Here is a 14673-nt window from a genome sequence, read left to right as displayed (position 1 = left end):
ATCAGCGGTACGTCGTGTTTGTATAGTGTCGCCGATGATGTTGCGCCGCCGCTCTTCGAAGCGGGAAAGCAAAGTGATGGAGTTTTAGATCAGAACTGTTTGAATTGGGTTTTAATCATCGATATAGAATCATAGAATCGTTGAGAAGGAATCATCAAGTGATTGAAGAACCAAGATGTGGGAACACGGGCTGCAGGTTGGTCTGTTTATTTACTTTTTTCTTGTATGGTTTACTTTGGTCGGCTCTGATTTAAATTTACTGAGCTTCATGTGAAAAAAATTTAACAATAATTCATTTAACATTGGCGTTAAACGTAATCATGCCTCTCCTTGCTCTAGGTGTCTTCTTTGAATCTGTACGGAAAGGGTTGTCCAGTCCTCGGCACTGGGGGAGGAGGTTCAGGTCAGAAGAGATTCCTTGAAGGTAAGACACTTTTCAAAGTTATATCGATAGTTTGATTTCTCGCTGAGAGTTTTGTCTTGCACTGAATGTTTGCATCGTGTCTTGCAAAACAGTTTCTCTAAGTCTGAGTTTCTGAATCGGAACCGATAAAACTCCAGACCATGCTGAATGTAGGCCTAGTTGCGATAAGTGGGACCATCCCACCCTTTTCTCAGTAGTGAGCCGTGACGGTCTGAGCGCTCCCCCGTGCTGAAAAGTCTGCTTGTGATGAATGCGCTTGCAGGGGAACTCTGGGTACGTAGCAGAGGCTTACTGGGAAATGTCCCGGTCTCATAGTTCCCCTTCTTCTACATAGAGGGAGCTAACATACATTATAACCTAACCCTAAGCTAACCTTAAAACAAAAGTTGATTAAAAAAAGATATACGACAAGATATGCGATAAGTTGTCGAATGGCACATGTTGAAGCACGGTTGGGGATGTTTCACAACGGCCGGAAGTTTACAAAACATACACGCATGCGCATTAATCACAAGAAAACCTTTCAGCACCGGGGAGCGCTCAGACTGTCACACCGTACCCATCTTGGGGTAATGGGAGACAATGACACCCAAAGTTATACGCTGTAACTTTATTTGGTTTGCTGTCAGAGATGATCTCACTTCGTGGTGATCGCATGTTTGAAATGGATGCAAGGTATTCGGGGCTTTTTGTAGGGGGCAGGTTTTAGGGCTCCGTTGCCTCGTTTTGCAAGCCTGTCGTCCCGTAGCCTGTTACACCCAGCGGTCGTGTTGTCCCCTTTAAGTGTGTTTTCTGATATTATCTGCTGAATACAACTTACTTTTTTCGTAAGTTCTCGGCTGTGTATCTCATTTCTCTTTTGTATCACAATTTGTATTTCAACCCATGATCTTGATATTAATATGCAACACCAGTTACTTACAAGTGTAGTTTTCTCAAATGTGCCAATCATTTTGTCTTATATTAAAAATGTTGGATAATCCAAAAGTAGGCTAACTTTTGTGTTCAAGGATCACACGGGATTTTTGAAACAGGCCGACGTGGGTCAATTCCTCCAAAGCGGCACGTGTCGCAAGAAGACGGCAAGCGCATGGTTGCGTGGATCGTGTCAGTGCTGAGTGACGTGGGACGTGTACAGGTAGGTTCTGCCGATGGTCCAGTCAGGGGGGAAGTCGTGCACCGGGTGGCTCTTGATGTGCCTCTGCATGGCCACCAGGCTGCTGCAGAACTCCAAGCACAGCGTGCAGCGGTAAGGAGACGCCCCGCCGTGAGTCCGCAGGTGCTTGATTATGGCCGAGAAGTCTCGGGAGCGCTGGCCACACAGTCGGCACTCGAAGGGCTTCTCACCTTCGGATCGATGGGAGCGCAGAAAGAGGTGTGTTCACTTTTACATTCGAGCGATTCACTTCAACTCACGTCACGGGTCAACAGTCATGGCTGGCCTGAACTGGATCACCACCAAATTCCTTTACGTACTGTATATAAAGTACCGAATTTTCCGCATTATAAAGCGCACCACATTATAAGGCGGACCTTCAATGAATGCCGTATTTTAAAAAAATGTTTCGCATATAAGGCGCACCGCATTAAAAGGCGGATAGAATAGACGCTACAGTAGAGGCTGGGGTTACGTTATGCATCCATTAGATGGAGCTGCACCAAAGGCTCAATATTGACCCATATATAAGACGCACCGGATTATAAGGCGCACTGTCGGCTTTTGAGAAAATTAAAACCCTTTAGGTGCGCCTTATAGTGCGGACAAAATACGGTACTGTTTATGTACCAGAGTTTTGCCCAATATTCTGTTGGCATTTAACCCTTTTCATGTTAATTAGTATTATTCAGTGACACGATCTTACCTGTGTGAGTTCGGTGGTGCGTGTCCAGTTGGTGTTTGAGGCTAAACCTCTTGGGGCAGTCTTGGCACTGATACGGTTTTTCGCCTCTCAAATCTTGTCGATTGGACTGAGATTCGCAGTCTGTCACGAAGAGCCGACAGCATGCGCAGGCCTCACCTGTAAACATGATTTCATTTTAAAATAGAGTAGTTCCATTCAGGGGCGTCACCGTGGGTGAGCTGCTAAAGCGTTGGCCTCACAATTCTGAGGTCCTGGGTTCAATCCAATGTGGAGTTTGCATGTTCTCCCCGTGCCTGCATGGATTTCCTCCGGGCACTCCGGTTTCCTCCCACATCCCAAAAACATGCAACATTAAATGGACACTCTAAATTGCCCCTAGGTATGATTGTGAGTGCGGCTGTTTGTCTCTATGTGCCCTGCGATTGCCTGGCAACCAGTTTAAGGTGTACCCTGCCTCTTGCCCGATGACAGCTCCAGCACTCCCCGCGACCCCTGTGAGGATTAGCGGTAAAGAAAATGGATGGATGGATGGATGGATGGATGGGTGGACATCAACAAAACAACAATCTTGATAATAGCAATCATGAATGTTTGCTTGCATAGACGTCTTTTTACCTCCAGAAGACAATCCAATCAGCACATGTATCAAATGCTAGGCCCGAGGGCCAAATCTGGCCCACCACATCTTTTTTATGTGGCCTGCAAAAGCAGCTCATGGGTAACAACTTCCATGATTCTTGCTAAAATCTGTTCCACTGTTTGCATCCATATTCTGAGCCACTTATCCTCTTAAGAGTTGTGGGAGTGCTGGAGCCCATCCCAGCTGTCATCGGGCTGGAGGCGGGGTACACCCTGAACTGGTTTCCAACCAATCGCAGGGCACGTAGAGACAGACAACAGTCACAGTGTCCAATTAATGTTGCATGTTTTTGGGATGTGGGAGAAAACCCACGCAGAGAAAGGGTAGAACATGCAAACTTCACACAGGCAGGGTCGGGATTTGAACCGCGATCCCCAGAACTGTTGAGCTCAACGGTTTACAGCTGCGCCACAGTGCCGCCTTCCCATGTCTCCCATTTTATTATTTATTGTGTGACACATAACGTTGAGCTCTTCTAAGCATGTTTTGCCAAAAACACACCCAGCTGTTTGAACATTAGATGAACAAACTATAATTTTTGACTTCTGATTTTAAAACTGGTTCCCCATCAAGTTGTTGCATAGCTGCAATAACTTGATGAGGCGTTTAAACATTTATGTAGTTTCACAGTCATAACGACCTTCTGAGGGAAACTGTAACTACAACATGGCCCGCGCTGAAAATGAATTTGACATCCTTCACATGACCACTCAACTCTCAAAATCATTTTTTCTTCAATTCAACAAATAATATTACAGTGTGCGACCTTAATGGGGAGAGGCGGTATTAAAAAAATGGGCCTTGGCGCCCATCTGCTGTATGAACGTGTGCGTGAATTTGCCTTCGCAAAGCACTGTGATGTTTTTGATAAAGTGCACTCCGTTTTCCATTGACTTTCTCACAAAATGAGGACGCTCAGTCGTCAAGATAGAGTTCACTGATGGGTAATTTTGATATCGCACTGCATTAGTCTTATCTGTCCTTGTACTGTATAGATGTTTGTGTTTTTCACTTTCAAACTTATCTCTTGTGAGCTAAGAGCACGATGTGCCATTCAGCATAGATGTAAGATAAAAAAAGGAAAAAAGCGCTACAAATATACAGTGAAGAAACTAAGTATTTGAACACCCTGCTATATTGCACGTTCTCCCACTTAGAAATCAGGGAGGGGTCTGAAATTTTCATCGTAGGTGGACGTCCGCTGTGAGAGACATCATCGAAAAACGATTTATTTGCGTGATACAGCTGCAAATAAGTATTTGAACACCTGTCTACAAGCTAGAATTCTGACCCTCAAAGACCTGTTAGTCGGCCTTTAAAGGTCCACGTCCACTCCAGGTATTATCCTGAATCCGTTGCGCCTGTGTCATGTCGTTAGCTGCATGAAGACACCTGTGCACCCCACACAATCAGTAAGACTCAAACTCAAAAACATGGCCAAGACCAAAGAGCTGTCCAAAGACACCAGAGACAAAATTGTACGACTCCACACGGCTGGAAAGGGTTACGGAGAAATTGCCAAGCAGCTTGGTGAAAAAAGGTCCACCGTTGGAGCAATCATGAGAAAATGGAAGAAGCTAAACATGACGGTCAATCCCAGTCGGAGATATCACCTGGTGGGGTCTCAATGATCCTTAGGAATGAGGTGAGGAATCAGCCCAGGACTACACGACAGGACTTGGTCAATGACCTGAAAAGAGCTGGGACCACCGTTTCCAAGGTGACGTCATTGTTTGTTTGAAATCGTTTGAAATCATGCATGGCACGGAAGGTTCCCCTGCTTAAACCAGCACATCAAGGCCCGTCTTAGGTTTGCCAGTGATCATTTGGATGACTCAGAGGAGTCATGGGGGAAAGCTTTGTGGTCAGATGAGAGCAAAATGGAACTTTTTGGTCTTAATTCCACTAACCGTATTTGGAGGAAGATATTCATTCGATGAGTTCCCTCCCGAGAACACCGTCCCTACTGTGAACCATGTGGGTAGTAGCATCATGCTTTGGGGGTGTTTTTCTGCACATGGGACAGGACGACTGCACTGTATTAAGGAGAGGATGACCGCGGCCATGTGTTGGGAGATTGTGGGGAACAACCTCTTTCCCTGAGTCAGAACACTGAAGATGGGCCGTGGTTGGGTCTTTCAACATGACAATGACCCAAAGCACACAGCCAGGAAAACCAAGGAACGGCTCTGTAAGAAGCATATCAAGGTTCCGGCGTGGCCTAAACCCAATAGAAAATCTTTGGAGGGAGCTGAAACTCCGTGTTTCTCAGCGACAGCCCAGAAACCTGCCTGATCTAGAGAAGATCTGTGTGGAGGAGTCGGCCAAAATCCCTCCTGCAGTGTGCGCAAACCTGGTGAACACCTACAGGAAACCTTTGACCTCTGTAATTGCAAACAAAGGCTACTGTTCCAAATATTAACCCATTCATTGGCAGGGTGGCAGATTTTTTTTGCCTTGTTGAGATAAAAGTATCCTCACAGGCCACAATCAAGGAAATGACACTTCTTTTTTGTTTAACTTATAAAACAAAGGTCAAAAAAGATGTACCCTGTTGCGGGCAGCGTCCCAAAACTGGGACCGGTATGTTATCAGTTCTGTGAAGTGGTACATACTGGAGATATGTTTATTCATGAATTCTTATTCTAGAACGACACTTACGCATTAATAATGCCGATGGATTAGCATTTTGAAGACAAACTTGGTTGCATACTGACTTTTCTCCCTTTCTTCTCTTGGAAAACGCTCCATGTGTACTTGAGGCAGCCATATTGGGTCAGGAAGGAAAGGGAAATAACTCCGTGCTAACTTTGACCGATGAGTTATGATCTCCGATACCAGATTATGTCTTCAGATTAAAACACTTTGACATTCTGATATGGTGAAGGATATAATGCGTGAAAATCATGATGTCCCAAAAATGGGACGCTGCCCACGAATGGGTTGTTCAAATACTTCTTTGCAGCTGTATCACACATAAATTGTTAAAAAAAAAATCATACATTGTGATTTCTGGATTTTTCACCGCGGACATGCACCTACGATGAAAATTTTCAGACCCCTCCATGATTTCTAAGCGGGAGAACTTGCAATCTAGCAGGGTGTTCAAATACTTACTTTCTTCACCGTAGTTTCATACAATCCAGCAAACAGTTTTAGAAATACATATTGCCTGTACAGCTTGTGTGATGTTGTTTCTGTGCACGCACACACACACCACACTTGTGTACAGGACATACTGTACTGCAGCTTGGCTGTATCTAGTAAACCACACGCTGCACCATGCTCGCTGAACCGCAACTCTCATGACTTTCCACTGCGTCGCTCGACTTCGGAGGTCACGACAAGTGTTATTAATTTTTTTTTTTTTTTTTTTTGCACGGCGCCACACGCTTGGCCCTCTTTTGCACTCGTTTTCTGCGCGTTACGGCGTCGGGTTACCTCGGGGCGAGGAGGCCGGATCGCGGCACCGACACGAGCCGCCGCAGTGCTGGCCGTCGTTCGGCGCCTCCTCGTCGGCGGCGGCGGGGAAACTGCGGAGGGAATGACGCCGTTTGTTTACAAATGAAAACTAACAACTGTCACTTTTGTTTTTTTTAACCCCACGCTGTCGGATAATGAAAACATGTTCATGTTTAAAAAAAGACTGCATATGTCACTAAGCGAGAGTAAATCTCTGAAAAGAAATTTTGAAAGAAATGTAACACCCGTTTACAATGAAAATATAATCTGAAGCAGTACTACCACTACTTATTTCCTTTAAAAAAAAAGTACAAATCCTATTCATAATGAAATATAAAAATGTGCACCATTAGTCTTGTGCCACACTTGTAAAATAGTACATCTTAATAAAAATAAGTTAAAACTCATTTCCTCAAATTTACATGACTCAAAAACATCATTTTTATAGTAGTAATTCAATTGTTATGAGTACAAAAACATTTTTGAGCATTTTAATACGGCCGACCGACGATTGCCATTTTTACTCCCAATTCCTTATTCGACTTTGTAAATATAAATTATATAAAAACAACAATTACAAAATTAACCAGCCGCTATTTTGTTTTGTACGTGCGACGGTTTTATTCTCATCTGGTGTCGATATTTGAGTTATGAACGGAACAAGCAAAGCCTGTGCATTGTATTAAAGAGAAAAAACAACCTATGGAAATGAAGCAATAAATAATATTTTTGTGCCCCTTTTATTATGTACATCTAATTAATTAATTATTTTTCATTTTATTTATTTATTATTTATGAATTCATCGGGCGACCCAATTGCAGGGCCCATACCGTACGCGGTCGGCAAACAAGGATTCGCACTTTGTGGACACTTTAGCGTCTTTAAAAAAAAAAAAAACTATGGAAATGAAGCAATAAATAATATTTTTGTGCCCCTTTTATTACGTACATCGAATTAATTAATTATTTTTCATTTTATTTATTTATTATTTATGAATTCATCGGGCGGCCCAATTGCAGGGCGCATACTGTACGCGGTTGGCAAACAAAGATTCACAATTTGTGGACACTTTAGCGTCTTTAACGCCTTTTTTTTTTTTTTTAAGAACGTGGGAGGAAGCCGAAGTACCTGAAAAATGTTTTGAAATCATTTTGAGTGAGTAAAACCCAAGCGTTAAATAAATACATCAGTAGTACCGCATTGAAATGTTACAAAATAGTTTCATCTGTCTGCACTGTCAGAGTTAATAATATATATATATATATATATATATATATATATATATAAGTACTAGCTATAGTGGCCTGTGAGCGTATGACTTCCTTTCAACCCGCAGGATGAAATACCGCGAAGTTGCTCGCCTCTGAAGGGGATTTTAAGTGTCGCGTTGCGTTGAAGTGGGAGGAAGACGATCGTTCAGCGAAACAAAGTAATACTTCATTTTTCCACAAAGTTCAAAAACAGTTTCACTGAGTGTAAAAAAAAAAGAATAAAAAAACAAGCGCTTTTTTTTTTTTTTTTTTTTTGCAAACAAGGTTTAGGTGGGTGGAAAATCTTGATTTGTGCAAAGGTGGGGAGAAATGGAGGGGACTCCCCTAGACACACACTCACCCTGGTATTACACTGTGGAAAAATTAATACACACAATGATACAATAACAATTCTTTGAGAGTGTTAAAACTGTTACCAGGCATGAAAGCAAAAAAAAAAAAAAAGCCTGATGATTATTTTTATTTGTAGTTGGGATTTTATTTTAGTTTTTTGGGACGCTGGTTCCTTTTCTCTGTAATGGACGGCACATGTCGATGAGTCAGGTACTGTAAAGCTCTGGAGGGAAAAAGCAGGCAAATTAGGGGAAATGATGCAAAAAAAAACAAAAAACAAAAACGGCACAACCTGAGGAAGAAATTGACTGATTGATTAATAACGTTTTAGACAAAAGGACAATGGAGGGAATGGGGATGTAAGGGACTGCTGTTGAAAAATATTTGATCGTGACATGGTTTAGGAATTATGTTCTACATCAGGGCTGCTCAGACTTTTTTACCCCAAGATCTACTTTTCAAGCAGCCAGCCTCTCGCGAGCTACCGACGACAGAGGGTGGGGGGGGGACGGACAAACCGTTTTAAGGTTGATGTTGTGCTTCCTTCTATATTTAAAATACAGAATTAGCTTTTTGTGCACTGTATTGTCGGTGCTTTCATCCTGGATCAGGCTGGAATTTTAAAATGACCCACCATCTCATCCTGCACTTTCTACTTTGGCTTCAGACCAGACCTTTCCCACTCAGAAAATATGAAAATCTCGTCCAGTTTAACCCCTTTTTCTTCGATTATTCACATACTCCGACAGTCATTGCATCTTAAAACAACAGCATTTCTTTTTTTTTTAACTTTCTTCATTAATCTCAAAAGTAAATATAAGCAGCGTGTCTAGCTCGTGTTTGCTCTACGTTGCCCAGACTGTGTTGCTAACTGAAGCAGCTGCGGTGGAGGCTGTCATTGCAAAACCCATTGATGGGCTGCGTAAGTCCTGTAACATTAGTAATTATGAGTGTACGTCTTTAAGAGTGGGGGGGGGGGTGTGTAAGGTAAAACTAGGAAAGAGAGTGTGACGGAGTAGCGGCTGTTGTTAGAGAAAGTTCCGTGTGCTGCCTAAAAGAAACCAGTGGCTTCTTCTTTTCATTTTTTTACAGTACGTATGTGAATTGTGCCATTGGATGTAACAAGCAGTCATGCCTCACTCATTGAATCACATTCCAAAATGCCACACTTACTTTCAGTTTGCATTGGATTATTATTATTATTATTATAATAATAATAATAACGATATTATTATCGACGCACCCCTGTTCTACATACATGCTGTATATTAATTTTGCGCAGTCGGCGCGTATGGACCGACTTACCTGATCTCACCGGTCTTGTCCGGCTTCTGTCCGGCCTTTTTCTTCGCCCCCTGCGTCCGGCCCCCGGCGACGTCGGCCCCCGTCCCCCCGTTGCCGGCGTAAAGATGTTGCGCGTAGTGCGGATGCAAACTTGCCAGCGGTGACTGCTGAGCAGCGGCGTGGAAAAGGGGCCCTTGCAGGGGGAAGGCCGCCGGTGCCGGCTGGGAGTGAGCGAACAAGGAGGAGTAGTTCTGGGCGATCTGTCTCAGGGTGCTGACAGAGTTCCACATGTGGTTTGCGACGGTCCAAGGAGAGGAGGACGAGTTGGAGGCGGAGCTGGTGATGACGCTCTTCCGGCCGAAAGTCGACAGTCTGGACTTTTTTCTCGGCTCTTCTGCGCTGATCCTCTCTGCGGTGTTTTCGACCCCGGGAGTCTCTCGCAGTTTCTCCCCTCGGTGTTGCTTTTTTTCGAACGCCGCCTCCTCATCGGGCCTTTCACCCGCTTCATCTCCCGACCCGAGGAGGAGTGCGTCCAAGTGGAGCCGGCACTGCTCCTCCAACGCTTCCATCTCCAAAAACCGAGCGGCTTCCAGCAGCTGCCGCAGGTCGTCCTCGGACACCTCCAGACTCTGCGTGTAGGCGAAGTCCAGGACCTGCTGGAAGGTTCTGGCTGAGAGATCCTCCAGCGTGCAGTGGACCTCTCGCTCTGTCGCCGCCTGGCCGAGTTTCTTCTCGAGTCTCCTGCTGGCGCAGGCCAGAACCAGCCGATGAGCCTTAAAGGTCTGGTTCTTGACCGAGATGAGGGCATCGCACAGTGAGCCCGAGCGGCGTAACGCGTTGGCTCGGTGCAGGAAGTGGAAGTACTGACTGTTGTCGAGTCGGATCATCGCGGACGTTGCTTGTAATGTTCTGAGCAACGTGGGGAAAAAAAAAAAAAAAATGTGTTGAGATTGGACATTTCATCTTGCTCGCTTCATAACTAATATAAATATCTTTTATCTCTCATACTTACCAAAAACAACTCTCGCTCAAAAAAAAACAAAACAAAAAAAACTCTCACATGCAATACAAAAATGAATAAACCAATAAAATCTCTCACACACACGCACAAGCTCAATGACGGACTTAATGCATACTGAAGCCAGTCAACATTCAAGTTTTGTCACGGTTTCGGTTTATGTACGCTATTTTTTGACATTTGCATAAAACGGTCTCACTCAGACATCGTTTTCACACAGAAAAATGTTTTTCCATTCGTGTGTGTGTGGGTGTTTGTGTGTGTGTGTGTCTGAGGCTTTTTTTGTTTTGTTTGTTTGTTTCCGTAAGATAAGAAACCATTTTATGATAATTAATTTTTGGAGAGTTTTTGTTTGAGAGATGATTTTTTTGGGTGTGTGAGGACATTTTTTGCGTCAGACTTTTTTGATGTATGTGCGGGTTTTTGGGGGTGAGTAGAAAAGCTTTTTTTATTCAGTTTTTTTTTTTTTTTTGGGGGGGGGGTTGTGAAGGAGTTTTTTCATTGAGCTTCATTTTCTTGATTTAATACCTACCAGGCTGCATTTAGTATTTCGCACACACACAAAAAAGAAGAAATTGAGTCAAAAGTGGGTCGTTAAAAATCCAACATTTTGAAAATATTGATAAAAACATTTTAATACAAACAATAAATAAAAATAATAAAAATCTTATATTGTCCATAAGGGCAGACATTTTTCAATAGCAAAAAAAAAAGGTTTATGCTACACATTAGGTAAACTACAAAGCTTTCTGTTACTGTTTGACATGCATTTATCAATATATATATATTTTTTTTTTATTTCAACACCAGCTGGCGACCAGTTCAGGGTGTAGTCTGCCTTTTGCCCAAAGTCGGCTGGGGTAGGCTCTGCCACTCCTGCAACCCTTGTGAGGATAGGCGGCTTGAATGGATGGATGGATATTTTAATCCTGCAAGCCAAACGATTTAACATTTTTCTTTTAATTATTAAAAACAATTGCTTATCAGCCAACAACTCCTCAATGAAGCAGTATTGGGGCCGCAATTCAAAAGAGGAAAAAATAATAATATCAGAATAACATAATTGATTTCAAAGTAGAAAAAAAAGTAAATCATGAGAATGAAGTGAAAACAAAGTTGTAGTTTTACAATAAAAGAAAAACAGAATGTCACGATAAAGTAAAAAAAAGTGATAATTTTACCATGATGAAGAAATGAGAAAATTACAATTGTGTCGGTATAAACATATACATTCAAAACAAAAGTCATACACGTTTCTGAGTAATTATTGAATTGAAGTAGTTGTAGTATGTAATGAAAAAAAACATTTGACAGCGGTGAATTTTCCACCTTAGATTTTTATTCATGCCGTATATTAATATCGTGAAGCTTCCAAACGTGTGCAATTCGTTGACGGTGAGGGCGCCTCTCCATTTTGGAAACGACATATTTTGTGCACCAACGACCTTTTTGTTTGCGGTAAATTATCCATTTCCGTACAAATGAAATTCAAATGTACGCTCTCGCTCTCTTTTTTTTTTCCCTTCATATTTATGTGTTATAAACATGTTATTACAGCAGGCTTGACATATGGCCTTTTTTTTTTTTTTTTTTTTCACTGGCATTCATACGTGATGTCTGAGTGTGGGCTACCGGGCTCGCCTCTTATGAGAAATTTCACAGCCTGCGCTCACCTACACGCTACAAAGTCATAAAGTACCCGTGAGTACTCAACCCGCTACGCACAACTAACGTTGTCATCGACATTTAGAGAGCGCAGACATCAAATTCAGATTTGAACTGGCTTTGAATGATGATAATTAAATGCATCTGAAAAGGTAATATAATATGATGTAATGTGTTGCGTGAATGTCTGTGAGCCGAATGAACTTTTATGGGTCGTGTTGGTTGTGAGCACCCCCCCCCCCCCCAACACATGGAAAGTAAATGTGGAACAAAATGACATTTGCTGGCATTTCTTGAGAACATCTGCGGCAATTTAATAAAAAACAAAACAAAAAACGAGCGTTTGTGCGGTTTATCTCGTGATTTGATTCTTTCATTTCACTTCATTTCTGCGCCGTAACTGTCCACGTTTTCAGCACGTTTGCGACATTTACAATTTGCGTGGGTACATGATAACAACACCGTGTGTGTATAAATATATCCCGCGACCCTTGTAAGGATAAGCGGCTCGGATGGTACTAAATAAAATGTAGCCAGCTCCAGTAAACAAAATATGAAGAGACCACCGCAAAATAACCAGTCACATAGATTTTGATATTTATATGTTTGACTGAGTAAAGTTGACATTTATGTCTTATTCCATAAATTTCTGAAATCTTAACCCCCCCCCAGTTATGACTACAAATACTTTTTTTTCAAAATAAAATTACAAACATTTCAAAAATGTCCTTTTTCAACGTATTCAACAGTTGTAACAAGTGTATACGCCGTACTTATTTACAGTTTTAATCCTCTGTTATTGACGAACGACCACATTACAGAAGAGCAGTTTCACGTCATCATCTTTTGCCGTTATTTGCGACAACGGCACGGACTGCTTTTTGTTTTGTTGATGTCGTGATCAGCGTCAAATAAAAAAAAAAAAAAAAAAAAAATCCACCTTAGCGCCCAATTTTCTCTCTCTTCTCGGGCAGAAACGTGGTAGGTTGTATCATTCTGCCACAGGAAATAACTTACAACCACAACTGTATGTTCTTCTGTGATTCTCCCAACGTCGCTCTCTCGATGACACTTACTGTATTTCAAGACTTTTTTTTTTTTTTTCTTCTGTTTTTGTTTTTCTTTTGCACGCGTTCTACAAAGCCATTGTTTGATTCGGCCTCACCGCAAGACTGGGCGATCCGACGCCACGGCGGCGTGGAAAGTTTCCGACGCTCACTTTTGAGGCGTTTCTCGAGAAATAAGTCGACCATTGAGTTTGCGGCTTGTCGACGTACGGAACTGCAGTGCACGATATGCGAGCTGTTGCAAATATTTGCCCCGTCTTCGTAAAGATGGATGGAAAGATGGCGTCTGGCGCTCTCGTTTTAGAACCGATAAGATGGCGCAGGCGGTACCTCATGCCGTGACCTCGACTGGCCATCAACATGTACTTGGATTTGCGCGCTAAACACGGAGCAGAAGGAGAAATTGTCGGCAGAAAATCTAAAATTGGTTAATCGGAAGCTCGTGAGCGATATTCGGACCGCTATATTGAAATATGTTTGACTTACTTTGGCGGGCAGTGAAGTGAATGTTCTCCCAGGCCGATGACGGGCTGCCTCATATCATGGGAGTGAGGTGACCTGCGATCAGGATTCTGCGTTCAGTGAGTGCAGTTTCCTCTTTTGTGTCCCCGTAGTCCCTCCTCTTCGTCTCTTTCTCATTTGCACATTTGTCGCCGTCCCGTTTTTGGCGTTTCATCAATCACCGGCGTGTTTGCTCCATCATAGCATGAGATATTTTGATGACCTTATATAGCTATGTCGTTGAAACTCCACCACTGCTATCTACAGTCACAGTAATAAACGTTTTTTTGTTTTTTTTTATTACAGCTCTCATATCAGATATGATGATGTGGGTGTTCTTTATGCTTTATGCCTCATTCAATTGCTCGGGCGCATTGTCCGGTTAAACAAAATCAACAAAAAGGCCTCATCTCATATATATTTTTCCCTTCCGGTTGGAGGAAAAAAATAAAAACCATAGTGTTACAAGTAAATTACATTTATGTATGCTACCACCCAGCGTTGGCCTCACAGTTCTGAGGTCCCCGGGTTCGATCCCGTCCCCGCCTGTGTGGAGTTTGCATCTTCTCCCCGTGCCTGCGTGGGGTTTTTTTTCCGGGCACTCCGGTTTCCTCCCACATCCCGAAAACATGCAAGATTAATTGGACCCTCTAAATTGCCCCTAGGTGTGATTGTGAGTGCGGCTGTTTGTCTTTATGTGCCCTGCGATTGGCTGGCAACCAGTTCGGAGTGTAGCCCGCCTCCTGCCCGTTGACAGCTGGGATACGCTCCAGCACTCCCCGCAACCCTCGTGAGGATAAGCGGCAAAGAAAATGGATGGATGGATGGATGGATTATAATAATAATTTAATTTTGCATGTTTTTGGGAGAAAACCGGAGAGCCCGGAGAAAACCCACGCACACGGGAGGGAACATGTAAACGCCACACAGTGAAGGCTGGGATTAAACCCGGGTCCTCAGAACTGTGAGGCCAACGTTCTTCCAGCTGATCCACCATGCTGCCTTTTATTTCTAATATTCTCCATTTAGTTATGTAATTATTTACAAATTTTACATTTAATATCATAATCCACTGTAAAATGATTCACATTTTTTAAATATATAATGTATATTATATATCATATATATAGTTAATATATAATATT

At 42.7% G+C, this 14673-nt stretch overlaps 2 protein-coding genes across 5 annotated transcripts in view; one reads left to right on the top strand and one right to left on the bottom strand.

Annotated features, from left to right (window-relative positions):
* Positions 1 to 882: 882 nt before the first annotated feature.
* Positions 883 to 13534, bottom strand: zbtb32 (zinc finger and BTB domain containing 32). Its single transcript, XM_061818851.1, has 5 exons — positions 13514 to 13534; positions 9299 to 10186; positions 6368 to 6459; positions 2287 to 2442; positions 883 to 1771 (listed from the first exon to the last, which is right to left on the bottom strand). Exons 2-5 carry the CDS (start codon positions 10162 to 10164, stop codon positions 1533 to 1535), a joined length of 1353 nt encoding a protein of 450 aa, XP_061674835.1. The 5' UTR covers positions 10165 to 10186; positions 13514 to 13534; the 3' UTR covers positions 883 to 1532.
* Positions 1678 to 14673, top strand: part of st14 (ST14 transmembrane serine protease matriptase) — an 80342-nt gene continuing 67346 nt past the window's right edge. For all 4 annotated transcript variants that reach the window (XM_061819440.1, XM_061819438.1, XM_061819437.1 and 1 more), the window contains exon 1: positions 1678 to 1799. The gene's annotated coding sequence lies outside the window, so the exon portion shown is untranslated. The remainder of the gene's footprint in view (positions 1800 to 14673) is intronic.

This window comes from Syngnathoides biaculeatus, chromosome 5, assembly GCF_019802595.1.
Source record: "Syngnathoides biaculeatus isolate LvHL_M chromosome 5, ASM1980259v1, whole genome shotgun sequence".
Taxonomy (NCBI): domain Eukaryota; kingdom Metazoa; phylum Chordata; class Actinopteri; order Syngnathiformes; family Syngnathidae; genus Syngnathoides; species Syngnathoides biaculeatus.
Note: the sequence above shows the minus strand (reverse complement) of the source record. Positions and strands in the feature narration are given on the sequence as shown.